General features: G+C 39.5%; 2 protein-coding genes and 1 long non-coding RNA gene across 5 annotated transcripts; 1 reads left to right on the top strand and 2 right to left on the bottom strand.

The window, feature by feature from the left end:
- Positions 1-1,672: 1,672 nt before the first annotated feature.
- Positions 1,673-11,368, bottom strand: LOC111321725 (uncharacterized). Of its 3 annotated transcripts, none has more exons than XM_022924688.2 (11): positions 11,226-11,368; positions 10,874-11,006; positions 8,402-9,349; positions 6,857-7,028; positions 6,134-6,392; positions 5,579-5,806; positions 4,339-4,593; positions 3,576-3,761; positions 3,241-3,363; positions 2,523-2,654; positions 1,673-2,191 (listed from the first exon to the last, which is right to left on the bottom strand). In XM_022924688.2, the coding sequence occupies exons 3-11, from the start codon at positions 9,231-9,233 to the stop codon at positions 1,991-1,993; spliced, it is 2,388 nt and encodes a 795-aa protein (XP_022780423.2). In that variant the 5' UTR covers positions 9,234-9,349; positions 10,874-11,006; positions 11,226-11,368; the 3' UTR covers positions 1,673-1,990. The 3 variants fall into 3 exon arrangements, with proteins under 3 accessions (XP_022780423.2, XP_022780424.2, XP_088614588.1); XM_022924689.2 differs by lacking the exons at positions 10,874-11,006; positions 11,226-11,368 and adding exons at positions 10,240-10,366; positions 10,533-10,844; XM_088758462.1 differs by lacking the exons at positions 10,874-11,006; positions 11,226-11,368 and adding an exon at positions 10,533-10,844 and having other exon boundaries at positions 8,402-10,366.
- Positions 11,369-12,733: 1,365 nt separating this feature from the next.
- On the bottom strand, positions 12,734-25,763 carry LOC111321738 (uncharacterized). Its single transcript, XM_022924704.2, has 9 exons — positions 24,697-25,763; positions 17,171-17,342; positions 15,993-16,251; positions 15,379-15,609; positions 14,941-15,189; positions 14,386-14,571; positions 14,076-14,198; positions 13,782-13,913; positions 12,734-13,164 (listed from the first exon to the last, which is right to left on the bottom strand). Exons 1-9 carry the CDS (start codon positions 25,526-25,528, stop codon positions 12,970-12,972), a joined length of 2,379 nt encoding a protein of 792 aa, XP_022780439.2. The 5' UTR covers positions 25,529-25,763; the 3' UTR covers positions 12,734-12,969.
- On the top strand, positions 21,242-23,940 carry LOC148732048 (uncharacterized). The gene is made up of 3 exons (XR_016000542.1): positions 21,242-22,058; positions 22,172-22,352; positions 23,263-23,940. It is a non-coding gene; the product is annotated as an uncharacterized LOC148732048 (long non-coding RNA).
- Positions 25,764-26,352: the final 589 nt, after the last annotated feature.

Here is a 26,352-nt window from a genome sequence, read left to right as displayed (position 1 = left end):
AAGTATACTAAAGGAATGAGATATTTTTTTATCTGTCTAAAAACAAAGTTATCTCTTTAACTAAATGTAGATGTAAAGATCACTACAAACTACTTCAGGAAAAGGTTAGGACCGGACCCTACCCCTGTTGAAAGATGGTCGAGACGTTTTGTGGACTTTGACGCTAGTTGGAAAGAGTACTTACACAAAACTTACTAAATGACGAGTGACAAAAAGTTAAGAGAATTTGGTTAGAAGGCTTTCCACTGAATATTAGTCACTAATAAGGAACTCAAGCAATTCAAAATCAGAAATGATGACTTACGCTTTCAATGTAAAAGTCCTGATTCATTAGAACACACCTTCTTGAAGTGCCCATGAGTTTTTAATTCTATAAAGAAATCCTATCGTGGTTCAATACTTTGAATAACACCCACGTAAGTTTTCTTTGTTGACCAAATTTTACTTCAGAATTACTCCCTCCTGCTATTAGCGATAACCCCCGACACTGACTGGATTTGCTTATCCTATTGACAAAAAGGTACATATATAGTTGTAAAAATAATGAGAAAAATCTTAATAAGTTACAATTTATAAATAAGATAAAAATGCGATGGAAACTTGAAAATTTAATTTAAGGAAGTTAAATACAAATATTGTCAAAAAACCTCTTCGTGTGTTTTTTTTGTTTGTTCATATCATGTGTAATTGCGAAATAATAATAACAATTATGGTGTAAGTAACCAGTATTATAAATAGCGTAAGTAATGTATGTAATTAGCCGTAAGTGATATAGTGTATTGTTCTTAGTGCAAGTAAGTATTGTAAGTAATGTTTTGTGTTACAGTACTAGCGTACCGTCGACTACTGTAAAAATTTATAAAATCAAATTAATTAATTAATTAAAAAAAATTTTTTTTCTAGTCTGAATGGGTAAACAACAATTGTGGTAATATTAAATTAACTACATCGTTCGTTTACAACTGCTACAATGCTTCCGCAAATTCGGATTTGTCTTTTCATAAATTCCTTTTGGGAGCCCAAGGTTAAGAATTTTCAGTTTTCATGTTATGATTCTTCAAAAACTAGTAGCAGCTTTTTTTTAAAAAATCTACATTAGTAAATGGTCAGACAAATAATTTCGTCTCGTCCGTCTCGTCTCCATCTCTGATGTAAATGTGGGGGTTTTCCATGAAACGTGATCGGCTGTTTTTATTTGCCGTAACTCGTGATTGTAAAAAGTTAAAAGCTGTGAACTGTAAACGATATGCCAGTCGTGATACGTGAAACAAAGAAACTATTTTCCGTTATTCATGATTACTGAAAAGAAAACGCATTTTTCTCCTGAAAAAATCAAGTGACTTGCCGAAAATATAAAATCTCTTGACCAAGCCTTTTCGGTCAAGATGGCCGGATTGGTCAGCGTTCTATTGATTTGAGATCTGTCAGTTTGATGGGAAAAGCACATCAGTATGAAGGTTTGTAGCCAATGCTTCTCGGTCTACATCTCAAGCGAAAAAAGAAAAAAACCCTGATTAAATTCAGCAAGCGAGCCCGCAATAGGCCATGAATTTTGGTCGGAGGATTCTCTGGTGCAACAGTTGTCGGTTTAACTATTGCATTGGAGGCTCAGTTACATTTAGGAGTTTACTACATGTAGGAAAGTTATTATATTTAGGACTTCAACATAGGCTGTCATTCGTATCATGTTTTATTTTCTTTTGTGTTACAAAATAAAAGATAGCGGTTACAAAAATCATTGCACAGGGCAAAGATCTACTAAGAGCTGCTATGTGAGGGTTCTTTGACCTCTTTGTCACTAAACTTAGATCAAAATGTTATTTTTCAAGCCGTTTTGCTTGGCTTTTAACAATAATTTGGCAGAGGCTCAAAAGCTCTCAAAAGAAAAAAAATGCCCTAACTGATTATCCGCCGGAATTAAAAGTTATCAATCGGTTAATCCGTTACTTGCTCGAAATCATAAAAAATCCTGGGAGCAAACAGTAGTACACTATATGTAATGCGGATAGGTTCGAAGTGTTTTTTCCCAGTAGAATCCTGACTGTTCGTTATCCTTTAACTTGTCCGTGCTTTTCTTTGGTGGATTAAGGAGGACGTCACAGCCTTCCTTTCCTTTGTCCTTGACACAGGCCACATACTTTTTCACGTGATCAGATAAGTAAGCTAGGGGAGATGATCCCTGGGACAATACCTAAAAATATGAAATGAAGATTTCGATCCCTTTGACGAAGAGATATTGTTCATTAAGCAGAAAGAGACACTCAGGTTTCATCCGAGTTTAAGAACCCACCCGATAAGCCACCATCTTCTCCGTAAGGTAACCCCTCCGCCTTGTAACAAAAGACCCAAAGGCCTAAAATGCAGTTCGAAGTTCTACTCGATAGTGCAACTAAATAACTTGGGTGAGGGTCCGAAAGCTTTGCAGTGCGTAGCATTTTGCTCCTTTTTAATGTTAGCGGAATATTTCATTTGCTAAAGATATATTTGAGTCATAAGAGACAGGAAGAAGGCAGAGAAATCACCTGATAATGAAAATCACGCAGGCTGAAATTATCTCTCAGCTCATCTTTGCAATAGTTCCTAAGTCGTGTAATCTCCAACTGACCGATCATGTAAGCGGTCGCTTGTCCTGGGTCGCTCTGGTACCGAGTCACCTAATAAGGTCATAGAAGGGTCAATAAGATAAAAAAGAGAGTAACTGGTTCCGAGTGAATTCGATTTGGAAGGAGTATTAGCGGACCGTGGGGGACTGAGTAGGTGGAGGGATTTTTCAACCGTGATATCTATCTCATTTGGTGTACCACGGCCGTGAAAATGATCTTAGCTGGAGCTGTTGCCAGTTTGTTATATGCTTTAAGCTTTAAATTGGAAGATTACTTGGTCTTGTGGTAAGTGCACTAACTTCGGACTTAAAGGCCCTGGTTTGGGTTCGACTTCGTTTTCTTAGGAAAGTCACCTCACCCTCTGGATTCGCTTCCCCGTCAAGGAATGTAAAACTTTTCCTGCAAACTAATCAGTTACTGGGGGTTATCTTTAGCATGTCAAATAATACTTTGAAAGCAGTTATACAGGACAGTCAGAAGCCGGAAATTCATAGCGCTTGCTAGAACCCCCCAAAACGTTAGATGATTTGAATTCAAAGTTTGACCAGTTGAATTCAGAGTATGAATGAATACCAGCAAATCACTAAAATCATAATTAGCCAACAACAATAGGACGAAAACTGATGCTTTGGTGTACCTCTTTCTTTGCTACGTCCGTGTCGTCCCATGCATATTTACTGAAGTATTCCAGGGCTTTGTCGCGAGACAATCCAACATAGTGTAAACCAGTGTCCACAATCAGCCGAAGAGCTCTCCACACCTAAAATTTGCATTAATTGAAAAGTGCAGTGAAATTGGGCAGAAGAGAAGCTATATAAGCAGAGGATGTATCGTGATGGAGCACAGCAACTGAATTATCTAGTGAGACTGAATGGGACAGAAAGATAGAGTTGCTGAAATCGAAGTACGATGTGTGAAGTCCTCCTTTATTTCTAGATGTTCCAACTGGATCAAAAGGCTGTACTTTCTTACCTGCCACTTAAGCATGCCATACTTCTGGAGTGGTTCGTTCTCGTACGTGTCCGTATCTTGAGCGATCAGCGGATTCTCAGCGTACAACGCCCACCCCTCCGTAAACGCAGTGTAGTAGGTGACACTATCAAGCCAGCTTATGACACCACCGCAACTGTCCTGGAAATGTTCTATGTTACCCTGAACCTTTGGAGCGAGAGAGCGGACGTCATTTCCAACGCATAATGGTTGCTCACAAATTACATAAAGAATTGAGAAATATCAGCAGAGAATAAAACGATTCCTGTCGTTTAATCTAAGAGGTTTCAGAATTAAAGATCCACCTTCCTTATTTTCTGTTCGATGTTTTTTTTAGGAAGTATTTTTAATCTTGATAAGCTTGAATTCTTTATCTACCGCACTGTCAAGTTCTGGTATAATTTTAAACTGTGGCACCAAAATGTGTGATCTAATCGCTCGTGTTAATAGTCTATCTAATCATATGTGTACCAAGATGGGTGAAAACTGTTCGACTTCAGATAAATTTAAGATTTTTCAAAAAGTTAGAGATAAACAAATATATCAGCTTGTTCAATAGCTTTTCTTCTGGTTGAAATGAATGCAGTATGAAAGAGAAAAGTCCCATCCTGAATACGAAAAGGTCGAAGGAAGGGTCGATAAGTAACACTAAAACAGTCTGACTAAAGCTGCTTGACTTCTGATGCTGATTTGGGTACATCATTTCAAAAGATCAACCAATCAATTCTATGAAGCTTGCATTTACCTGTGTGTGATGACCAGGCCTCGCCTCGTGTGCATTGACGCTCCATTCACTGTACCGTGGACCCAGGTTTTCCAGGAAAAACGGAATTCTGTACTTTGCACTTCTGGTGCAATCTGGAGTGCTAGGGTAATAGCTCTGAGCTGCACTGGATGGGTTCAGATCCGGATATAAATCAACTGGACAAGTGGGTGTGGTAGCTTTGTTTCCATTGAAGTAGAAGAGTGGAATGGTCTTAGGCTCCATGAAGCTCATCGCCTTAATTTAATCAATATGGTACGAAATATAAAACAGTTTTTTTATTAACCAATTGCATTGATTGCGCTAGACTGACGTACCCTGTCGCACTTACTTACTGCTCTGACTGACGAAGACCAATACTCGAAACGTCGGCTATGAAACTCCAACACCAAATCGTCTTGGTAAACTCCCCCACTGAAGCAGCGCCACAGCATCTTTAGAAACATGCCCCCTTTATGACTCAATGACTGACAGATTGACTTACGGACTGATCGAATGACTTAATGACTGACTGAGTGGTTACTAACAGACTGACTTAATGACTGAGTTACTGCTAAGTGACTAGCTGACTGACTTACAGACTGACCTGACTGACTGACTTGCAGACTGACTGACTAAATAACTTCTAAATCCCACAGGTATCAACGAACGCTCTTCATTCCACTAATTTATTCTTGTTTTTCTCGTTGCCATGTTCCCACCAATAACGTAGCTCCATTTTCCACCTTTAAAACCACGCACAACCCACAATTCCTCTATTCGCTCCGACGAAGGGCTAACGCTCGAAACGTCAGCTTTTGTAATCGTTACGGTGGCCAATTTACCATTTCAACTTTGTTATTATATCCAAATTATTTCGTTACCCCCACCGACGCAGCCCCAAACAGTTTCTTTCGAAACTATCAGCCTTTATTCATTTGACTAACTAACTGATAGGATAATGGAATGATTGACTGATGTATACAAACTGACTAAACGACAGACCGCACTTACTAATTGATAGACTAATTAGCCTTCTGCGGAGAGACTGACTGACTTAAGAACTGATTTGCTACATGTCTGATGACTTACTTTTAAAGTACACTGAAGTTTTTTTAGGTGACACGCTGACTACAGACTGGCGAATGAAGAAGGAACTACGACGAAGCCTTTATCAATCGCCACCCGCAAAATGATTTACTCTGATCTGTTTTTATTCTAATAGTTACGGAAGGAGACTTACCTTCCTTGCTTGAGCAAACCACAGCTGAATGGCAGCCCAACGTTTAGGGCAATATTTCTTAGCTCCTTCTGTGTCACTGCATTTTCTGTGTGCTTCTTTATCAGACTCGTTTTTAGGGATTGGTTCCGAGTTGAAATAAATCTCAGATGAGTTCAGAATTTCTCTGAGCTTCTTCACAGCGGTTTGGTTGTCTTCCTCTCCAGTGATTTCTTTTGCAACGTCAACCACCTACACATTTCAATTTTGATGGAAAAAGAAATAAAACATAAAGGAATGATAGGTGAATGACCTAATTAAGAGACGAAATAACAAAGGAATTGATAAATAAATAAATAAATAAATAAATAGATAAATGGACTAACACATCCTTAATGTTTTAAAACATTTTTGTGATGATCTAATTTCCAAAAGCAAACACCCATTTGGAATACTGAGTACTCGCCCTTCCACTCATTGCACATGTCAGTCTGAAAATGGTGAGGGTACGGTTATTTTGTACTAATAGCCAGGCAGGAGGAAAGGGGCTGAGCTGAGCTGAGCGTATAAACAACTCACCGTGGGATAGAGAATATCGAGCTGTTTTTTACCCAGTTCATGAACCTCCATGGGCGTCATTTTGTTTGTTGTGAAAAACGACATGATTTGAGAATAGGCCAGCTTTCCATCCAGCGGTTCACCAGTGGGTAGGTTTGGTTCCGTTGGCCAGGACTTGTTCTCTTTACCATCGATCCACACATATTTCAGGGGAAGGGAAGCTAAGCCGCTGGACACATTGCTCGGAACACAATGACGTGAGTGTTCCTCCTCAATGTATCTGAGACAAAGAAATTGCGAAAGTATTTCAAATTCTCTCAGCTCTGATCATTAAATGACTAAGGATGGCTATAGCAACTATTCAACTTTACTATTGGTCCAGACAACTTTCTCAACCATACAATCAAATGCAAATCCAGAACACCTAGAGCGACTTGTTATCTCACGAGGATTCCGCTCTTCAGCAGTTACCCTGTTTTTCTTTAGTTGAGCAGACTTGATGTTAGGCCTCTACTCATTCCCGAGCGAATTGTTGTAAGGCAATGCAACTCACTGCAAAGGTATTAGTCAAACTTTAAGAGGCTGGGCTTAACAGACAAAGGAAAGCGTTAAGGGAACTTTCTAGAGCTCTCTTGAAATGTGTTGTACGTTTTAACCTTAGGACTAGGATTTAGGGTTAACTAGCATATGCACTGGATTCTAGCGACACACTACTGTGAAGAGCTACCCTTGCGGCTATAGTACCTCAACATCTGTTCAAGTGGCTCCCCTAGATATTTCACCAAATATTCCTTCACAGTTTCGCTGACATTCTTTCCTTTGTGTGCTTCCTTCCATTTCTTGTTGGTCTCTTTTGTAATATCACTGTAATATAATGGATCCAGCAGGGGTTGAGCGAACCACGCTTTCAGCACGCCTTCAAAAAATGAATTGGAACCTATAATTCTTTCTCTAGAGTATAGCTCGATTAGGACACGAAGGAGGCATGAACGGTAGGTATCGGAATGTTAACACTACTGTTCGAGTACATGTTGCTATTGACTGATGCCTTTGCTGTCAATTTATGTTATATTAAGGACAATAAGTAGTCAGACAGCAACACTTGGGAAGACGTTTATTAAAAAACCAAATTTATATTTTTAGCTAGAATTTCGCGAATGGTTGGATCGTATCTTACGGCACCACACCTTAACTTTAGCACAAGGTTTGTGAGCAGATGAGTCGCGTTGAGTTTCAAGTGGAAACTTAAATAATTTGCCGTCCGGATTTCCGTTGTCGACCAAGCAAAATTTGGTCATTTCACGTTGCTATTTTGCAGAGGAAAGCCAAGAAATGTAGAAAGTTTCAAAACGCACGCGCTGAGCCATTGTTTTGCCACGTCCTCGTTGCGGTCGCCTTTAGTTCCCTATGAACTCGGTGCAGAAGATGTCGCATGCATTAGTTTTGTAAGAATTAAACGCTTGACTAGTGATTCACTCTGGAATGTACTGGACTGTTTCAAACGATAGAATATTCTGTGGAGCCAAATTTCATGGAGGTGCATTCGTACGTGAAGTGCTTTTGCATGTAATTGCTCTTTTGTTGATTTTTCTAACTTGACGCCACCTGACGAAAATTCTGCCTTTGCAGAATCGATTAGTTTGTGTCCATGAGAAAAACAAAACAAAGGCGGTCGAGACGTGTTTGAACACATGTCTCCATGTAATAGTTGTCCACATTAGTATTTAGTGATAAACGTATTAAACGAACGGATTTTACGAATTCACTCTTTTACTTGAATGGGCCGTCAAATGCTTTTTCAATTAATTTTCTTGGTTTGTTTACTTAAACTTAGAAGAGGATGAGGTATTCTCTCCTGTTAGAAGCTTCTTATGAAGTATTCATAAAGCTGTCACTTTCTTTTGGTAAAAAACAACGAAATTAAGATTTTGGCAATTAGTTAGCAATTTGTTGCTCCATCGCGGTTCGCGATATCTTGGCCTTGATCGGTTTGCCAAGTGCACGCGTAACGAAACTTTCCACAAAACCACCTGTGGGATGGGCGGTTTCAACACTTTATATCCTAAAATTAGTCCACTTATCTAGCACGTTCTTATTACTGATACAGTCTCTTTTCGTTGAAGGAATAAGAATTTGCCTCGTTGATTTCCATGCTTAAAAAAGCTCTTATTTCAAAAATTTTTTTCCTCAATACTTTTAAGGATCTATTCTCTTAGCATTTAAAATACTTAAGAAAAAGAAAGGCTAAGAGAACATATGAAAACCTGTTTAAATATTTGAACTCCATACCTGTCGCGTTGTGTAGAGAAACATCCGAATATGCCAATTCGATGGAGTCTATACCAGCTTTGCACTCCTCTACACTTCTGACCATTCCTCTGCGAACTCCCATCTTCATGTTCTCGATATACTGTAAAATGCCAGCTTTGTGAGTTTTGAGCTTCTTTTCAATCAGTTCAACGTCGGATGCATTGTTAGGTTTGTGGTATGTACCCAGACCTCCATAGACGGCGTACCCATGATAGCAGATTGCCTGCCAGCAGAACAAATTCGGTCCCATCATCCAATCTCCAGCGTAATAATTTACATCGTATGGTTGACCGAATGTATGCTGCAGATAATGCTTCACTTGAGCAAGCGCCTTCCTTTCTCGGGATTTTAACGCGTCTTCATTGACCTTTTTCTCCTTGATTTCTTTCAGCAAAGCCAAAGACTTATCCGTACGAGTTTTGATGACAGCTGGTGTTGGATCGTAAGCAACATAATTTGCCTTGACTTTCTCAGCTTTTACGTCTGGGTCGTAATACATTTCGTAAGGATGAAGTTCATAATATGTTGCCTTAACTCGATGAAGGAATTCGTGGAGACCAATTCGTTTAGCTTCCTCTGATTCGTCGCATCCACTTGTCAGAGAATTCTCTCGTTTCTCGATGTTTGGATCGTGCGTTTTCTCATCCTTCTCTTTTACTGCAATTACGATCAGTACAATTCCCACCACGAGAAAGATTACTCCGACAGCCAGTGCCACTAGTGAAACGATTCTAATTTTAGAATCTTTGCCTTCGAATCTGATGTCTCTTTGGTCCGAAATGATAATTTCTGAACTTTTATTCAGCTCCATGATGCTAAGCTCTGAACAAGTTTTGAACGGAATCAGTTGAAGTGAAGAAGACTAAATTAACAGTCGCCCTTTTCAACAAGCCACTCCCCTAGAAACCAGTAATTGTGTGCCGGGCTCTAAGATGACATAATAACAAAGTTACAATTGATTCTGGCTAGAAATTTTGAATTATTATTTGCATAATCTAAAAGGTGATGAAAAGGGTTACCACCTATCGTCGGGAAAGTTAGCTTCAAAGCAACCTGCACTATGAAGAGGCACCAAGAATCTTCTTTTGTGCTTTCCCGGTTTTTTTTTTTTTTTTTTCATCTCTATATAGCCTAACTTCCGCAACCAGTAACTACAGCTACTTCTGCTTTTACTGATATCGTTTTTCAAATGCATGCCTTGAGGCATTCTATCGGTAAGCATATTTGGGTTATGGACTGAGGGACCTTGGAAAGAAAATCTTTATGCCATGGAAGGTAAACCTCTACACTGAATCACTAATGATACTTGAAGAATCATATAGATACGTGATATTTTTTTTACAAAACTCTGTTGTTGGTCTTAGCCGCGGTAAGTAGACAAGCCTAAAAATAACCGTCGACGGAAGTTATATTGTTCGAGCGGCAAAACAACTCAAACATAAAGCTACAGTGTACGTCACCCTTGTACACAAGACCCACCTAAGGATCACAGAATAATGAGTCAAAACTAAACAATTATAGAAGAACTGACAACGAAGTACTCCACGCAGAAAATACAGTAATCGGAAAATCAGTCAAAACGGGCAAAAATCAGAAAAGTTGAAGTGCGGGTTAAGACTACGAGGGGATCTGTCACAATGACATATTCCTCACAAAAATAGGAACTTATCTGTCAAGCAAGCAATAACTAGTCACAATATGAGCGATAGGGTTACGGTATCCGAACTGTATTTAGCGTTGCGACGGCTGGATGGTTTTGCCTAGCGGATGGCAAGCTGATGTAACGTAGGATTTAAGCTAATAGTTAGATTAAGCACCACGAAAACGGTGAACGCTGAACGTCGGCTAGCCGTTTGTCGTTTGCCGTTCCGTCCGCCATGTTCGTCTGTTTAAGCTTCCCGACGTCACGGCAGAACAAATGTTCTCCGTCGCCATTCACTGCGACTAGAAATAGTGGATACAAAGAAGTAATGCATTTTCCGCTTGAATTTGAACTCTATTAGCTTTACAAGCAGTTCATATAGAAGTAAGATGATAAACGAAGCTTAGCTATAAAAGAAAGCGATCAAAATGTAGAAATAGTGGGTAAAAATGGGCTGCAAATACTCACGTTTTCGCGTTCCCTCCAAACGGGAAATATGTCCTCCTCGAGTAGAAACGGCGGCCGGCAAACGGCAAACGCGGAAAATGTCAGGTCACGTGACCCTCTCTGCCGTTCGCGGGAAAAAAATACGTGGTGCTTAATCTCTCTAATAAACGGTTGAGCGCAACGTCTGAGAAAAATTTTAAAGAGATAAACAGGGAGCTGAAGGCATTTGATGACGCAGTAAATGATAAAAATGGATTGCCTAGCACACACTAAGTAGCACTAGAGAGTTCTTTCCACCAAGGTTCAAATAATGATTATTAGGACTCAAGGAAAATTGAATTATTATTCAAATTAGCTTTCACCTGGTTAGTTTAATTAACTTTTACGTCATCATGATGGATGTCGTCTGGATTTTAAAGACTGCCTGTCGCTAAATGTCAGCAAGACACGCAAATGTGGTCAACACTATTTAACGGGCTATTTGTCAAGGTCATTCTGTAAAAAAAAATAATAATAAGTGTAAAAAATGGTCCAAAGAAATTATGGATACATAGTAATTGTTTAGCAGGTAAGGCGATAGGGTATGCGGTAGCTCGAGCTCTTCAGAACATTCATGCATGCTTAAATTTCAAGTCATCCTGAAATGTGTTTCTCTAAGTTTCTTGATGGCTGCTTTATACCCTTTAAACGGACGCAAAGTTTCATTTAGCCTACCTAACGTTAATCGGCTACGCAAACCATTCTGACGAATGAGCGAATACTTTTCATCGAAAGCCTGACGTCTTTGGAGTTTATGGAGTAGATCTCTAAAGGACAGTGCCAAGGTACTAATGTTTCTTTGCCCACAAGATAATTTGAGGACAGTGCCAAGGCACTAATGTTTCTTTGCTCACAAGATAATTTGAGGCGTCGAGCGAAGCGAGCTGGCGAGAGGTCTGGAGGGTTCTGGCACTAATAATGACGTCGCAACGTTTTGCTATCGCTCCAAGCTTTCTTGCGGGCGAAGAAACCCTGTTGGGAATAGACCTTTTACATGCCGCGCAGGGCATGGTCACTGGAGGTATGCGTCCGCCATCTTAAATATGACACATGGCTAAGTATTAATGTGCAATCGTGTTGTCCTTTGCTCTGAAGCCAAAAATGACAGCTAACACGGAAGAAACATGTAAAACTTTAACCCAAAACTGTTTAGGGAAGTTTATCAAGGAAAAATGTCAGATCAGAGGGCTCAGGCGTTCTTTGTGGAAGATTATGTACACGGTTTTTTTATCACATTTCATGAAGCTGAATGTTGTGTCATGAAAGGAAAATGCTATCGCTCCATGTCTAAGATATCAGGTAGGTTCCCATGAAGATTCTGGTTCCAGTAACTCATGTTTTCAGCGTGACACAAAACAAAAGTCATAAATTCTCTATAGCTGGATGCATTTCGAAAGCCGGAGTAAAAGTGAATGTCATCGTCACTCCAGTTCAAATCGTTTAAAGGAAAACGCCATACTATCGATCCTTGATTTTACTGATAAAAAGTTGGATTTCAAAACCTTTATTTCATCATCATTTTTTTTAAGTAATTCCGTCAAACGCTTAATCTCACGATCCTTCTCCTGGCAATGACTGCAGAGGGTTTTCTCCTCGTCTTTCCCTATTCCGCATGAACTTGTCCTTGACAATCGCCGATTGACTGGTGTTTTCGAGGGAAATACTGAGGGTACAGCATCGTCCTTGAGAACTTTAAGTTCACCAAGTGTTGTGCAGTAATCATCAGCCGTAAAATGAAGTGAACACACTCGAGTGTGGTCGGTTATAGTGAACAATTCCCCTTCATCACAACGTATTTTTACTTTCCGTTTCTTCTTTTTGGACTCGCATTTTAGAAAGCGATGGAAAGATAGTTCTTTTTCCCTTGATGACTTCGAATAGCAGAGAGGAACACAACAGTGGTTAACCATGGCCCACTAGCTTCACCTTTTCCTGTTTCAAGTTGGCGGACGCATACCTCCACTGACCAGGCCCCGCGTGGCATGTAAAAGGTCTATTAGCAGCAAGTGATCTTGACTTACATCACGAAAAAGAAAATCATGGGATCGAAGAGCTCGAAGTTAAAGAGATTTGTCTTTTGAGGTGTAACTATCCCCGTGCCAGGTGTACAATAACTCCAAGTTTAAATATCGTTTTCGTGCAGTGGATGACGAGCAGATCGAGTTTAAATCCCGAAAAAAACATTGCATTTAAATTCAGTTTGTTTATTGATTTCAACCCACAATTTCGATTACAAAGGACAATTTAATTGCGTAGAATACTGTACTTTGAGCTGTTTTTAAGCAGTTTGTATACCCACCGACTCAATACCCAATTAGCTCGAATAATTGGGAACAAAACGTTCCTTAATATGAAGACTGACTTGTTTAGAAAGCTTAAGCATGTTCGCATCAAACAAAAACAAAAATTCATCGATAGCTCATCTGTAATATATGACAGGCTTAATCATCTTTGACCAGCGACCTTGTGCCTTGGCTATTTTCTTTGCTTCACTTTTCTTTGGCGGGTTCATGATAACGTCACAACCTTCTTTGGCCTGATCTTTGACACAGGCCACATAATCTTTCACGTGATCCATCATGTAACCAAGAGGTGAAGATCCTTGTGAAAGAATCTAGAGAAAAGGGTTGCAATAATTTGATTAAACGCTTGAGCGTTAGAAAAGGCTTTAAATGGCATCCTTTGATCAAGTCAGTAAGAGGAATTATTACACGACTCGGGCAGTCAGAGGGCCAATAACTAAAATCAACCAATCAAAATGCTCTATTGCCGGTCAATATTCTCTCAGTATTGGACCGGGCACTGTCCCGAATGGTCCCGAATGATACCGCACTTGTGTGCCTTTGAACTTCAGTCATATAATAAATCTCTTATTAACCAAGCTTGCTCGGGACCGCACTGGAAGAATATCGGCCCTCGGTCTTTTTTGTACGGACCTCGCTGCGCTCGGTCCGTACTGTCAAGACCTTGGGCCGATATTCTCCCAGTACGGCCCTCGCGCTTGGTTAATAAGATATATGTATAGGGTAACAAGGATTGTAAAAAGAGACCTAGATGCTTTGGTCCTATTACTATGATATTCTCAATTTGAGAAAAATTGTTGCTTGTCATGTTGTTAAATTGTCACCTGACATATATTAGAGTCATCCGTTGATGTCCTGCGCCTCTTAATTGATCTCAGTATCCACTAAACAAGTTTTAATTACTGTTAAAATTAATTTCCGTTCTTACCTGGTAATGAAAGTCTCGCAGATCGAATTTATCTCCCAGTTCTTTCTCTGCATATTCTCTGGCCTCAAGAATCTTCCCTTGTCCAACCATGTAAGGAGTGGCCTGTCCAGGAATACTTTCGTACCGGACAGCCTGATGCGGACATTTAGAATTAAAATCTTCATTACAACAATTATGAAACTGGTAAAAACGACAGTTGCAGCTATCTAGGTTTTTAAAGAAAATGGTTTAAAAAGATTCTAAATGAATTTTGCTCAGACAAACTTATTGGCTGTCCACAATGTTTCTTTTTACCTCACTCAGGGGGAAAGAAGAATTATCCCAGGCATAGTGTTTGAAATAGTCGATGACCTCATCTCTTTTCATACCAAAATGGTTCAAACCGGGATCCACGATCAATCGGATAGATCGCCACACCTTAAACATTGAAAATGTAATGATTATGGTATGATAAGGACAATAAATCATAGCAAAAGAAGAAAGATTTAAGCCTGAGTCCAGAAACTCAAATTCAAATGTTTTACGTAACCATATCAGAAGGACTGAATTTGATATAAAGCAATAGAACTATATGTGTCCACTCCCCTTGTTAATGTTTCCTTACCAGCCACTTCAACATTCCATATTTCTGCATGGGCTCGTCGGCGTATGTGTCTGTATCTCTCCCAATCAGCGGATACTCAGCGTATATAGCCCATCCCTCTTTGAAGCCTGTGTAAGAGGTCAGACCATCAAGCCAGGAAATTGCACCACCACAGTTGTCAAGGAAATGCTCCAAGTGTCCTTGTACCTGTAAAAAATTAGATAAGGAACTCATCTGATTTAGATGAGCTCGGCTAACATCTCGTTCGAGTAGACATACCACTTTTCTCGAGGATAAAAGTCAATTAAAAGTCTATTTTGAAAGCTAATTTGTCTTGCACTGATTGAAATATATTTCTGATTAGAAAAAATAACCTCTCAAAACTAGCAGCGCCGAATTTCAAAATGTAGCAATTGCAAAATAAATTTTTTCGATAGCTTAAAGGATCTCCGTGACAAACTCTGTGCATTGTCTCTATCGAAGCAAAAACTTCCTCATTAGAATTGAACAGTACTCGGAGCTAAGATAGTTTTACAAATAATATAATTTACGTAGAAACCGAAGAAAATTCTAAACCTGCAAATGATGCCCTGGCATGGCTTCATGAGCATCGACACTCCATTCTTCGTACGTTGGGAACAAGGAGAAAAATGGAATTTTGAATTTTGCACTTTTTGAACAATTAGAGTCGCTGCTATGATAGCTCTGGAATGACACGGCTGGATTCAAGTTGGGCTGGACGTCGATTGGACAGATAGGCGTGGTTGCCTTATCTCCAGTAAAATGGAACATGGTTACAGTCTTTGGTGCAAGTAAACTTATGACCTGAAAATAGAGAGGATGATAAGCCTAAGCTGGAGAAAATTTGCTAACAGCTCAGTTGTAAAGCAATACGATAAGCTTATTTTTATATCACTTTTTCTCTTCCGGAACTTTATTGATGAGGGTGTGTTTCTGCTTCCGTCTTTGGCCTCATAACCCCAAGCACACCTGGCAAATTACTTCGAAACCTACCTTTCTTATTTCAGCCATCCATGCCTGCACGGCAGCCCAGCGTGTAGGGCAATGCTCTTTAGCTCCCTCGATATTACTGCATTTCTCCTCTGCTTGTTCATCCGATTCATTCTTAGGGATTGGTTTCGTGTTGAATCTAAACTTAGATGGATCATTTATCAGTTTTTTAAACTCCTGTTTCGCGGTATCGTTATTGGTTTTTTCAGTTACTTTCCTTGCAATTTCTAGAACCTGTGGATGGAAAGAAAAGGCTTTGTCTCAACCAACCTTTTAATCGAAAAGTAAATTTATTCAATACCATCTAACCTACCTTGCAGCCGTTCTGGGATGTTAGCCGTTTCAGGATATTGCAAAGCCTTCATCTACAAAGAACTTCTCCCCGAACTTAGATGGGATGGGGGAGGGAAAAGTGCATATCATTGAAAAAAAATAAAAACGTCTGTGAAGGGAACTTCATGGCTAACCAGCCTTCGATAAATCACTTTAAATATATAAGGGTAGGCTTTTACGTATAAGACGTTTTCATTAAAATGATGAACAGCCGAACAAATATGCTGGAACGAAGCCAGCGGAAGAAAGCTCAGTCGCTGTTTAAAAAATAATTTACGACTTACCATTGGATAATAGAGATCGAGCAGCTTTTTCCCGAGCTTTGTAACCTCCGTCGGGGTCATATCGTTCGTTGTGAAATACGACAAGATGCTGGTGTAAGCCAGCGATCCATTTAGAGGTTCACCAGTGGGCAGGTGCCGGTCTGTTGACGATGATGCGTTCTCTTTACCATCAACCCAAATATGCTTGAGTGGTAGAGTGGCCCAACCGCTGGAGACGTTACCTGGGACGCAGTGGCGAATATGTTCATCCTTGACGTATCTAAAGACGAGTAATACATTATAATAATAATAATAATAATAATAATAATAATAATAATAATAATAATAACTTGTATTTACATAGCGCTCATATCTTAAACTCATGGCGCTTTACAACACTTTACGGGGGACTTTACCAGACTGCTAAGCAGTTTACAACCAAATAAAGGCGAATATAACAGATGCCCCCTTCACCCAATTCCCGGTATAAACCAGGCCATACCACATCAAAGTGATCTCGTGAAGTGGGTTCTTTAACGTTCCCTGCCTAAAAAAATTAACTAATTAATAGATGCAGGAGACGGGACCTCCATTTATTCGTTCCTATCCGAGAAGACTAGAATATCTAACCATTTCTTGATCGATGTTATAGAAAGGTAGCATATTCTTCTCAATTATTTTAAGACCCTGAGCGTGTTGGTCTGGCCGGGGCTCGAGCCCTCGACCTCCCGCACAACAGTCTGGCGCTTAACCAAGTAAGCTAACCGGGAGGCATGGGCATTGGCATTGGCATTAGCATTGGCATTGGCATTGTTGAATCAGTGTTCATTTTCTCGCACAAGTAAACAACAGACTGGAATGAAAGCCCTTGCCCAGAGCTCTAGTGTGAAACTAATGTCAAGCTAAGTTTAGCACACTCTACTCTATGTTTTGATAAGATCTCAACTGTGGTGGATAGCAGTTTATATAATAACCGGATGTTGGCATCTTCAAATAAGTTTCCTTCGATTGTTTGTAAACTGCTGATGCAGTCGGGCCAAAGTCCGCAGAAAAGTGTCGTGATGCGAATTTGATCGTATCCACATGTTAATTTGCGCAATATAAATATTAAATTATTATTATTATTATTATTATTATTATTATATGAAAAACCACGTCTCGAGTGCAGATGACTGACAGTGCAACATGTATCACCTAACCTCAACAATCGAATTAGCGGTTTCCCCAAGTAGTTCACCAAGTAACCTTTTACAGAGACACTGACGTTCTTCCCATTGTGGTTCGCCTTCCACTGGTCATCAGTCTCTTCTGTGATACCTCTATAGTAATCAACATCTAACAGAGGTTGAACGAACGATTCTTGTAGTATACCTGGAAGGAAAAAGATGCGTTAAAATCTGCATGGGGGTTTCAAATTGCAGGATCCAGATCAAGTAATCAATAGCGAGGAATCTTTTAAATCATACATTTACTCCTTGTTTGAAAAGACAAAAGCACTAATTTAAATTTTCTCCGTGAGAACAAGTTTAACAAGATGAGCTATCAAGATGAATTAGGAGATAATCATTACGGGCCTCGCCCAGAAAAGTCACGCAATCGTTTGCTTGGGTATTTCTGGAGCGGAAACCTCAGTACTTGTCTTTAAAATGTGTCCGCCATATTGTAGAGGGTTAGCTAGCCAATCTTTACTTTCCTTGATCGGATAAAGTGTCCTATTCGTGAATTGTGTTAATTTTTGCATCAAACACTGACAAAATCGCAGTTTTTAACTACACAAGAGGTCTGAAAAAGTGATTAAAAACAAAAATTTTTCTTTCAGGATAAATCAATGAGGATATTCTGCACTATGGTTCTGATATTTGATGACATCCTAAGGCTTCGTAAAATTCTCTTCATCCCAGACCGTACCAAAATATAGGTTGGAAACATTTCGTCAGCTCAGAGCTTGAAATATGATTCGGTAGGATTAATATTACTTGTCTGAGCAGGAATGGCGTTATCTTGAAAGTTAAGATTACGGATCTACTAGATGTAGATCCTCCCGAGCTGTCATTTAACCTTCACGGGTGGGGCATTTGAAACGTTGAGGGGAGGGGGGGCCTATCATCTTTCAACCAGCCATGCGCTTACCCCTACTCAAATCCCCTACTTAACTTTCCGAAATACACTTTGCGTTGTTCGTTGGCACAAGTTAACCCCTTTGAAATCTTTACAGTTTCAAGTGTGTCCGTATTCGATTTCTTGATCTACTTTTATTTTTTTCCGACAGTCTCAAATCTTTCAGCTTAGCATTTGATCGGGTTTCCACAGACAAGATTGACTCATCTAGTTCAATGGGGAACTACTGCATTTGATAAGCTTCTCGTACTCAGGTTGGATCTGCTTAAAGAAGTTTTACAACATATTATTTCGCCAAGCGCGATGCGGATAAAAGGATCTCTGAAAAGTTCACGAGATTGAATATAAACTGGCCCAACCCTAACCCTAACGATGTTTAGGCACCAAAACGCGGGGGAGCTGAGTGCCCCCAAAATTTTTGTTAAGGATGGGGCTATTGCCCCCCGTGCCCCTTGCTCTGCCGCATACGACCTTCAAAAATGGAAAGCTCATGTGTTGAAGAGCGCAGAATACACCAAATAACTGTAATTAGCACGGGGGGTGACAACTCTAACAAACAGTGTTTCTGGACAAAGCCAAAATTGTTCCGGGAATCTGAAGATTTCTCCGAGAATTGGGACACTTAGAAATTTTACCAGGAAACACGCGATAATTCCGGGACATTGCAGAAAAAAATCGGGACATCGAAGGAAATTTTATTTCACGTTTTTATTTACGTTAAACGCGGTAAGTTTGGCATGAAATCTTCTGTAAATGAAAACATTCAAACAGCGAGTGCAGCGCCGTATGGGTATCCATCCCCGCCAAAATTCAAACTTGTTGTTCAAACATTCAATTCGTCACTTCAAACATTCAATTCGTCACTTCAGACATTCAATTCGTCACTTTAAACATTCAATTCGTCACTTCAAACATTCAACTCGGCAATTCAAACGTCCAATTCGTCAAATCAAAGATTCAATTCGTCACTTGAAACACTCAATTCGGCAATTCAAACGTCCCATTCGGCAATTCAAAGATTCAATTTGTCAATCGAGCATTCACTTCGTCATTTCAGACATTCGATTCGTCAATTCCAACATTCAATTCGACAATTCGCCGGTTGAAATATCAATTCTACCATTCACTCTCGACGTTCAAAGTTTCGACATTCACTTTCGACATTCAAACTTTGAACATTCACTCTCGGCGTTCAGTCAAAGTTTCGACATTCCGTTTCGACATTCACTTTCGACATCCACTTTCGACATTCACTTTCGACATTCACTTTCAACATTCACTTTCGACATTCACTTTCGACATTCACATTCGACATTCACTTTCGACATTCACTTTCGACATTCACTTTCTACATTCAAACTTTGAACATTCAAACTCAGCGTCCGTTTGGTCTGGGTACGAGAATGTGTCTCAGGCCTCTCTCGGTCTTTTTCGTGAGTTACGTTTGGCGCGGCGTGACTTACCTAGGGCCCATTATTTAATCGAAATAAAACCTGGACCGTGGTTTAAGGATGGTAATGGACCATGAGATTCTAATTGTAAGGAAAGATATGTTTAATTTAAATTAATTGAAGATTTTGAGTCAAATCGAAATTTTTTCCGAATTTTCAGCATAACGCTGCGCAATTTTCTGGCCATGAAGGCAAGTAAACAACGATCTAAGCATGATGAATTTTACCGCGTGGGCTCAGTACACGTAAAGAAATTCGTACTTTTTTCGCTTATAACAGCAAATGAAAAACTGGTCTGAATAAATTTGTCGTCCCGAAATATTTCTTGGTCATTTTAGTCTTGCTTCTTATTGATAGATTCCATGGAACTTGAGATCTCTCCACTCACGGACAAATTTGCGTATTCCCTTTTGAAATATGATCCACATGCCTATTTGCACACTTGCGAAAATATTTTGCGATTTTTAACTTCATCTTGAATTTTTAGTTAAAACTTAATATGCACTTATCGCTTTTTTCGTTGGAAATAAGTTCTTTAATTAGTCTTCTTTCCCTGGAGCTTGTTTTTTGGAAAACGTGATTTTTACAAATTTACTGCGCATCGTGTTTGATTTCTTGTTTCTCCAAAATTATCACTTTTCGTAGGCACGTGTTACACGTAAGTGTCAATGGGTTAAATTTTTATTTCCCATTGTTCCACACCTAGTATCAGACATTACCATACCCCAAAACAAAGGAAAAGAACATTCAAACAAAGGCTAAATTTAAACCACAACAATCCCGTACAGGCCTGATTTTTTTCAGGTCTGATTTTCGCTATTGCATAAATAGCGCTATCTACTGCGAAGGATCGTGCGTCATACGTATTTAATACCGCAGTTCAAAATATATGAACTTCATATATTCATTGTATCTGATTTATCATCACGGGTTTATTACGTCAACTTAACGGCCTGCTCCCAGTTGGCTTGTTAGCTCAATTGGTAGAGCGCTGCACTAGTATCGCAGAGGTCAGTGGTTCGAATCTCGTACAGGCCTGATTTTTTTCAGGTCTGATTTTCGCTATTGCATAAATAGCGCTATCTACTGCGAAGGATCGTGCATCATACGTAGATAAACTTGTGTCGTACAAAATAACTTTTGACGTACAGTGAGTGGTCAGTAGTTTTAGGCTTATGAAGAAGTTGTCATTCTAAGTTATGCAAACTGTCAGCACATGTACTAACCGGTTCTCAGTACGCACCCCCCATAAGAATAAAGGAGATTGAACTTATATTAGAAAGTTAACAGCAATATTAAGGACAGGCTATTAAAACGAAGTTTAGGCGAGGTTTATTAAAACCTCGGGCTAACTAGACTTCAATCTGCTCATAGTTAATAGAGGGGACTATAGGTTAACTATGATCTGCTCAACCCAAACAGGTAGGCGTTCTTCACCATAATTAAACTGTAAAGCCAAGCAGGCTAATTTTAATTAAACATATCTTTCCTTAGGTAACATGATTATAATTAGACTAATTTAAATTAAACATATCTTTCCTTAGGTAACATGATTATAATTAGAATCTCATGGTCCATTACCATCCTTAAACCACGGTCTAAGTTTTATTTCGATTAAATGATGGGCCCTAGCTAAGTCACGCCGCGCCAAAAAGAAAAAAGACCGAGCGAGGCCTGAGACACATTCTCGTACCCAGACCAAACGGACGCTGAGTTTGAATGTCAAAAGTGAATGTCGAATGTGAATGTTGAAAGTGAATGTCGAAAATGAATGTCGAAAGTGAATGTCGAAAGTGAATGTCGAAAGTGAATGTCGAAAGTGAATGTCGAAAGTGAATGTCGAAAGTGAATGTCGAAAGTAAGTGTCGAAAGTGAATGTCGAAACTTTGAACGTCGAGAGTGAATGTCAGAATTGATATTTCAACCGGCGAATTGTCGAATTGAATGTTGGAATTGACGAATCGAATGTCTGAAATGACGAAGTGAATGCTCGATTGACAAATTGAATCTTTGAATTGCCGAATGGAAGGTTTGAATCTTTGAATTGCCGAATGGGACGTTTGAATTGCCGAATTGAGTGTTTCAAGTGACGAATTGAATCTTTGATTTGACGAATTGGACGTTTGAATTGCCGAGTTGAATGTTTGAAGTGACGAATTGAATGTTTGAAGTGACGAATTGAATGTTTGAAGTGACGAGTTGAATGTTTGAAGTGACGAATTGAATGTTTGAACGACAAGTTTGAATTTTGGCGGGGATGAATACCCATACCCTACTGGGTGGGCACACAGTTGGGTTCCACACTCGATTCAACCACGTGCAACCTTCACAGCAGTCAAGTCCAGATCCGTTTCAGGTATAAACGCATCAAACAAGGTTCCGTGTATGGTTAGCGACGGATTTTAATTGATTCCTCGCTTTGTGAGCATAAGTGAAGTCCATTTAAGAAACAAGTTTGGATTCTATAGCCGAAAAGTGCAAGCTTAGGCTATAGCGACCATGGCACGACCAATAAAATGTAAGTAAAACAATTGGAAGTAAATATCCTAATGTTATCCGAATGCTTTCCAACTTTACGTGTATTACTGTTGTAATACTTAGGAAAAGTACTGTTTTCGCTTTTTATATCAGGTGGGAAGTCATTTGAGAAATGGGAAGTCGAGGATATATGCGCCTGGCTAACGCAAAACATGTTAGAGGAACATTGTGGATGTTTCAGGGAAAATAATGTGCGTGGGAGCACACTGCTTTCGTCGCTAAAAGATGGAACCAGTAAAAACGGACCTCAAATACATAGGAGTAAAGGCTCTTGGTAAGAGTTCGCATTTTATAATTTAGTTCAGCGTCAGTTCTTATGAAATTCTCAAAAAATCTTCTCAAAAAAAACAATTATGCTGCAAAACGTTGCTGATAATAGGCCTTATCACGGTTTTTGCAGGTTAGAAGGGGCGGCGCAGAAAAAAATTACATACAAAATGTATGAAAAATTAGAAAAATTAACTGAGCGTCTTCTATCCAACCTACATTGTTCAAACTTGGTGAATACAATCTTCTACTTAGTATTTTAACGTTGCGATTCATAAATTACGTAAAATTTAATTTTGGAAAAAGTTATTTGACATCGGATTTCCATACAAAAACTGTAAATTCTGACCGCTTTGCCCGCCCGTCAAGATGGCGCCGAAAATTTCCACAAGGCCTATTTGGGGCCTACCATTTAACTTTTGAGAGGGGGTGGGTGATTTTGAAAAAAAAATTCCTGCAAGCGCTTGTTGGAAGAAAAAAATTGCTTGCAGCCCAAATGTCACAGAAAAATGTACCAAAAAATCGGAAAAAAATATCCTGCACAGCAGACTGCTAGAAAAAAAATATCTTGATGACCAGAAATCACCCACCCCCTCCCCCCCTCAAAAGTTAAATGGTCGGCCCCTTAGTGAACAAATTAACAACGGATTAACAAACTTTGGATATGAAATACCCCGGGGATAAAAATGATACCATAAATGAAAGTTTTGACATAAACCAAAGCAATGATAAGAAAACGCTCAATGACTCTTAAACTCAAAGGGATAATTGCAATGATTGCTCTAAAGGAAAACTGAATTAAAGACGTATGAACACCCTTAAGTGGACAATCGCCGCTCGCATTGTTATTTACTCATTTATTTTTGTTTGTGAGTTTATATATTTATTTATTTATTTACTTATTTATCTATCTATAGGCGTGACTTTTGCCGTGTGTACGGAAAGGGTATTAAAGTTAGTGGAGTGAGACAAATCTACAAGCAGAGGCCAGGCGCTATTCCTTTGTACTGTTGAGAGCCAAAAGCCACTGGGACATTGCACGATCAAGAAAATGCTCCTTTGTTGCAGTGGTTGGATTCTGTGACATAACAAATTGGAGGCAAAAGAGCTCAAAGGGCGAAAGGCAAAGAAGCAGGTGTGTCTAGTGAGCAATAATCCGAAGCCAGTGAGAAAAGTGTAATGGTGGTTGGTCATCGAGTAACCAAAGACGGCGTGGAGTACCAAGCCGAAGTTGAAGGGCACACAAGAGTCTGACAGTGCCGGAATGTGGATCCCAAGAGAGAATGTCGATCTCGCTGTTGTAGTGGCATACACAATACGGCAGAGGGCTTCTCTTTACTCAACGTAGTCAACGGAACACTTCAGGCTTCTTTTACTCGTACACGTTAGCACAACTAATACCTCATTACAGGAAATGAACGATGCATGCTATGCAATGAAAATACGGCCATTTTAAAGATGTTTTGTTTCTTTGTTAATTGAAATCGAAATGTTTCACTGTAAAGACGCTATTCATGGTTAAAATAGTGCTAAACATGCAAAACGTGTAATATTTAAGGTTACACAAGTAGTAATAAACGGCTAATCTTAGAATATATGCCGGGAATTCTAAAAACTTCCGGGAAAGTATCGCAAAAATTCGGGAGGATGATCCAAATTTCCGGGACGACTTAAGTTAAGACCTAGTATTACTCAAACAGCGTTTGTTAGAGTTTTCACCCCCCGGAATTAGCGACGGCATAAGCGAACTACTCGCCATTTCCCTTGTGGCTCTCAAAGAAGTGGAGTTTGTTTGTCTGAGTCACGCAGGGGGTCTAAAACTTCATGACGTCATTAGTATAAAGCGCTATTAAGGAGCCAAAGAATGTGAAGTATTCACTTGCAATAGGAGAACTGGAATCGGAAACCCTAACCTCTAAGCATCATTTTTGGCGCTTTCATCTTCCGAATAGCCATTCAATTCTTTTATTTTTCGGATTCAATAAAATACTGCCACACACATGTAAAGGAGTAGAAATAGCCGGTAATTCATCGAAAATATCTTCTTAGGGGTTAAGCTTCTTTGGTGTTTTGTTGGGTCTAAGGATCGAAGTATGCGTTTATCTGTACTATGGGCATTCCTGCAATAGGCCAGTGTTGACTATTATCTCAAAAATCGTTAAAAATTCTGAAGTAAATCGCCTTTAAAAATAAGATGCGAAGAGGTCCTTCTTTGCAATATTCCTGTTGATACATAATTTGATCAAAGTTTTAGAAAAAGGTGAAGTTTCATAGAGTGAATGATTAACACATAACGCTTTGGAAAGCGAGACAGAGCCATACAGCCGGAAATCAGAAAGAGTATAGCTTACCTGTTTCATTGTTTAGGTAAACTTTCATGTATTTGGCTCTCAAAGCTTTGAATCCAACCTCGCATGCTTCTTTACTTCGAACCATTCCTCTACGTATTCCCACCTTCATGTTTTCGATGTACTGCAAAATGCTAGCGTTGTAAGTCTTTAGTTTCTCCTCTATTAGCTCAATATCTGGTACACTCCTAGGTTTGAAATGAAGCCCCAGTCCGTTGTTGACTGTGTTTCCGATGTAGCAAATTTCCTGCCAGCAGCGTTTGTTGGGTCCCATCATCCAATCTCCTGCGTAGTAATTGGCATCAAAGGGCTTACCGAAAACATGCTGAAGATAGTGCTTGACTTGGGCCAAAACTTTTCTTTCTCGTGGTTTCAAAGCAGGTGTGTTGATAGTTTTATCTTTGATTTCCTTTAGCAAAGCCAAGGAAGTATCCGTTCGGGTTTTAATCACAGAGGGCGTCGGATCATAAGCGACGAATTCCTTTTTGATCCTGTCGGAGGTGACATCGGGATCATCGTAAACTTCATAGGGATGGAGTCTATAATATGTTGACTTGACTTTATCGAGGAATTCACCAAGTCCCACTCGCTTCGCTTCCTCTGAATAATCACATTTCGCTACTTTGTGTAATGCGGCCTTCGTAACAGGTGTTCCCTCATCTTTTCCCTTTTCGTTCGCTGCAATTGCAATCAAAGCGATTCCAACGATGAAAATAATCGTCGCCACAACCAATATCATAATTGTGATGATTCTCTCTCTCGAGGGTCCTTGACGTCCGAAAGTAATGTTCTTTTCGTCGGACACCATCATCTCGGTACTTTTGGTTTGCTGCATGATTCGTGAAGTTGCCTTCTAAAATATTAGTAATCGCCAGATTCTCCGAAACAATTAATTGAAAGGTCTGGCTGCCGATGTATTATTCGCGCGCCTCCCTTTTCAAGGTCGAAAGTCAATAAATTTGCTGACGCCCTCTAATATCCTTTCATTTAAATTAAAGAAATATCCGCATGCCCATGGTCCTTTGCGAATTGCTTCACACAAGCAACGTTAGCTTAGATTTAAGAAATCCTTTCGGATTAACTTTTTTTTTTACCTGCAATAGATCACGCTACATGACGAGCTTTGCTCAAGAAAAAAATTCACAGCAGGCATCGTAAACTGATGCCGAGGTTTGGGGAAGAAGGTGTTGGGTGGATGTCATCACATCAATCACACCACGATGTAATTACATAGACTTAGCGCCCACGAATCCACGAGAGATAAGCGATTGCGTGCGAGTTAACGCGGGGTCATCTGATAGCAATGAAAATCAGAGTCATGAAATATAAAATTTGCTATGCGTGATGCCCAATAAAATACTACTTTCTTTGTGATTCTGCCTGTTTCCTTTTTATTATGACATTGCTAATCACGTAGTCTTTCTACGATCCTTCCTTTTCACAGAAGAGGCAATACCTGTTTCAATTATTTATGTAGGATTCTTTCGCTTGGTTTCCCATGAAAAAGCAACAAAAGATATCGTTATTTTCATGTGTCGAACGACCTGAATAACAACCGTATCTAATTTCCAGTACGCGTTATTTAATGAATCGACCACAGTTCACGCTTTATGATCATAGTACAAGATCCTATTGTTTTCGTACGAGACCTGTGGCGAT

This window comes from Stylophora pistillata, chromosome 4, assembly GCF_964205215.1.
Source record: "Stylophora pistillata chromosome 4, jaStyPist1.2, whole genome shotgun sequence".
NCBI lineage: Eukaryota > Metazoa > Cnidaria > Anthozoa > Scleractinia > Pocilloporidae > Stylophora > Stylophora pistillata.
The sequence above is the reverse complement of the archived record's forward strand: the minus strand, read 5'-3'. Positions and strand labels throughout refer to the sequence as shown.

What these genes read in the sequence shown, in the direction of transcription:
- LOC111321738 (XM_022924704.2), bottom strand. Translation starts at nt 25,528, where the DNA reads ATGCAGCAAACCAAAAGTACCGAGATGATGGTGTCCGACGAAAAGAAC. An exon ending in GGATGGCTGAAATAAGAAAG is followed by an intron (nt 15,190 to 15,378) that starts GTAGGTTTCGAA and finishes CTCTATTTTCAG; the next exon opens with GTCATAAGTTTACTTGCACC. An exon ending in TGCCAGGGCATCATTTGCAG is followed by an intron (nt 14,572 to 14,940) that starts GTTTAGAATTTT and finishes AATTTTTTACAG; the next exon opens with GTACAAGGACACTTGGAGCA.
- LOC111321725 (XM_022924688.2), bottom strand. Translation starts at nt 9,233, where the DNA reads ATGGAGCTGAATAAAAGTTCAGAAATTATCATTTCGGACCAAAGAGAC. An exon ending in CCACTTGAACAGATGTTGAG is followed by an intron (nt 6,393 to 6,856) that starts GTACTATAGCCG and finishes TCTTTGTCTCAG; the next exon opens with ATACATTGAGGAGGAACACT. An exon ending in GGCCTGGTCATCACACACAG is followed by an intron (nt 3,762 to 4,338) that starts GTAAATGCAAGC and finishes CTCGCTCCAAAG; the next exon opens with GTTCAGGGTAACATAGAACA.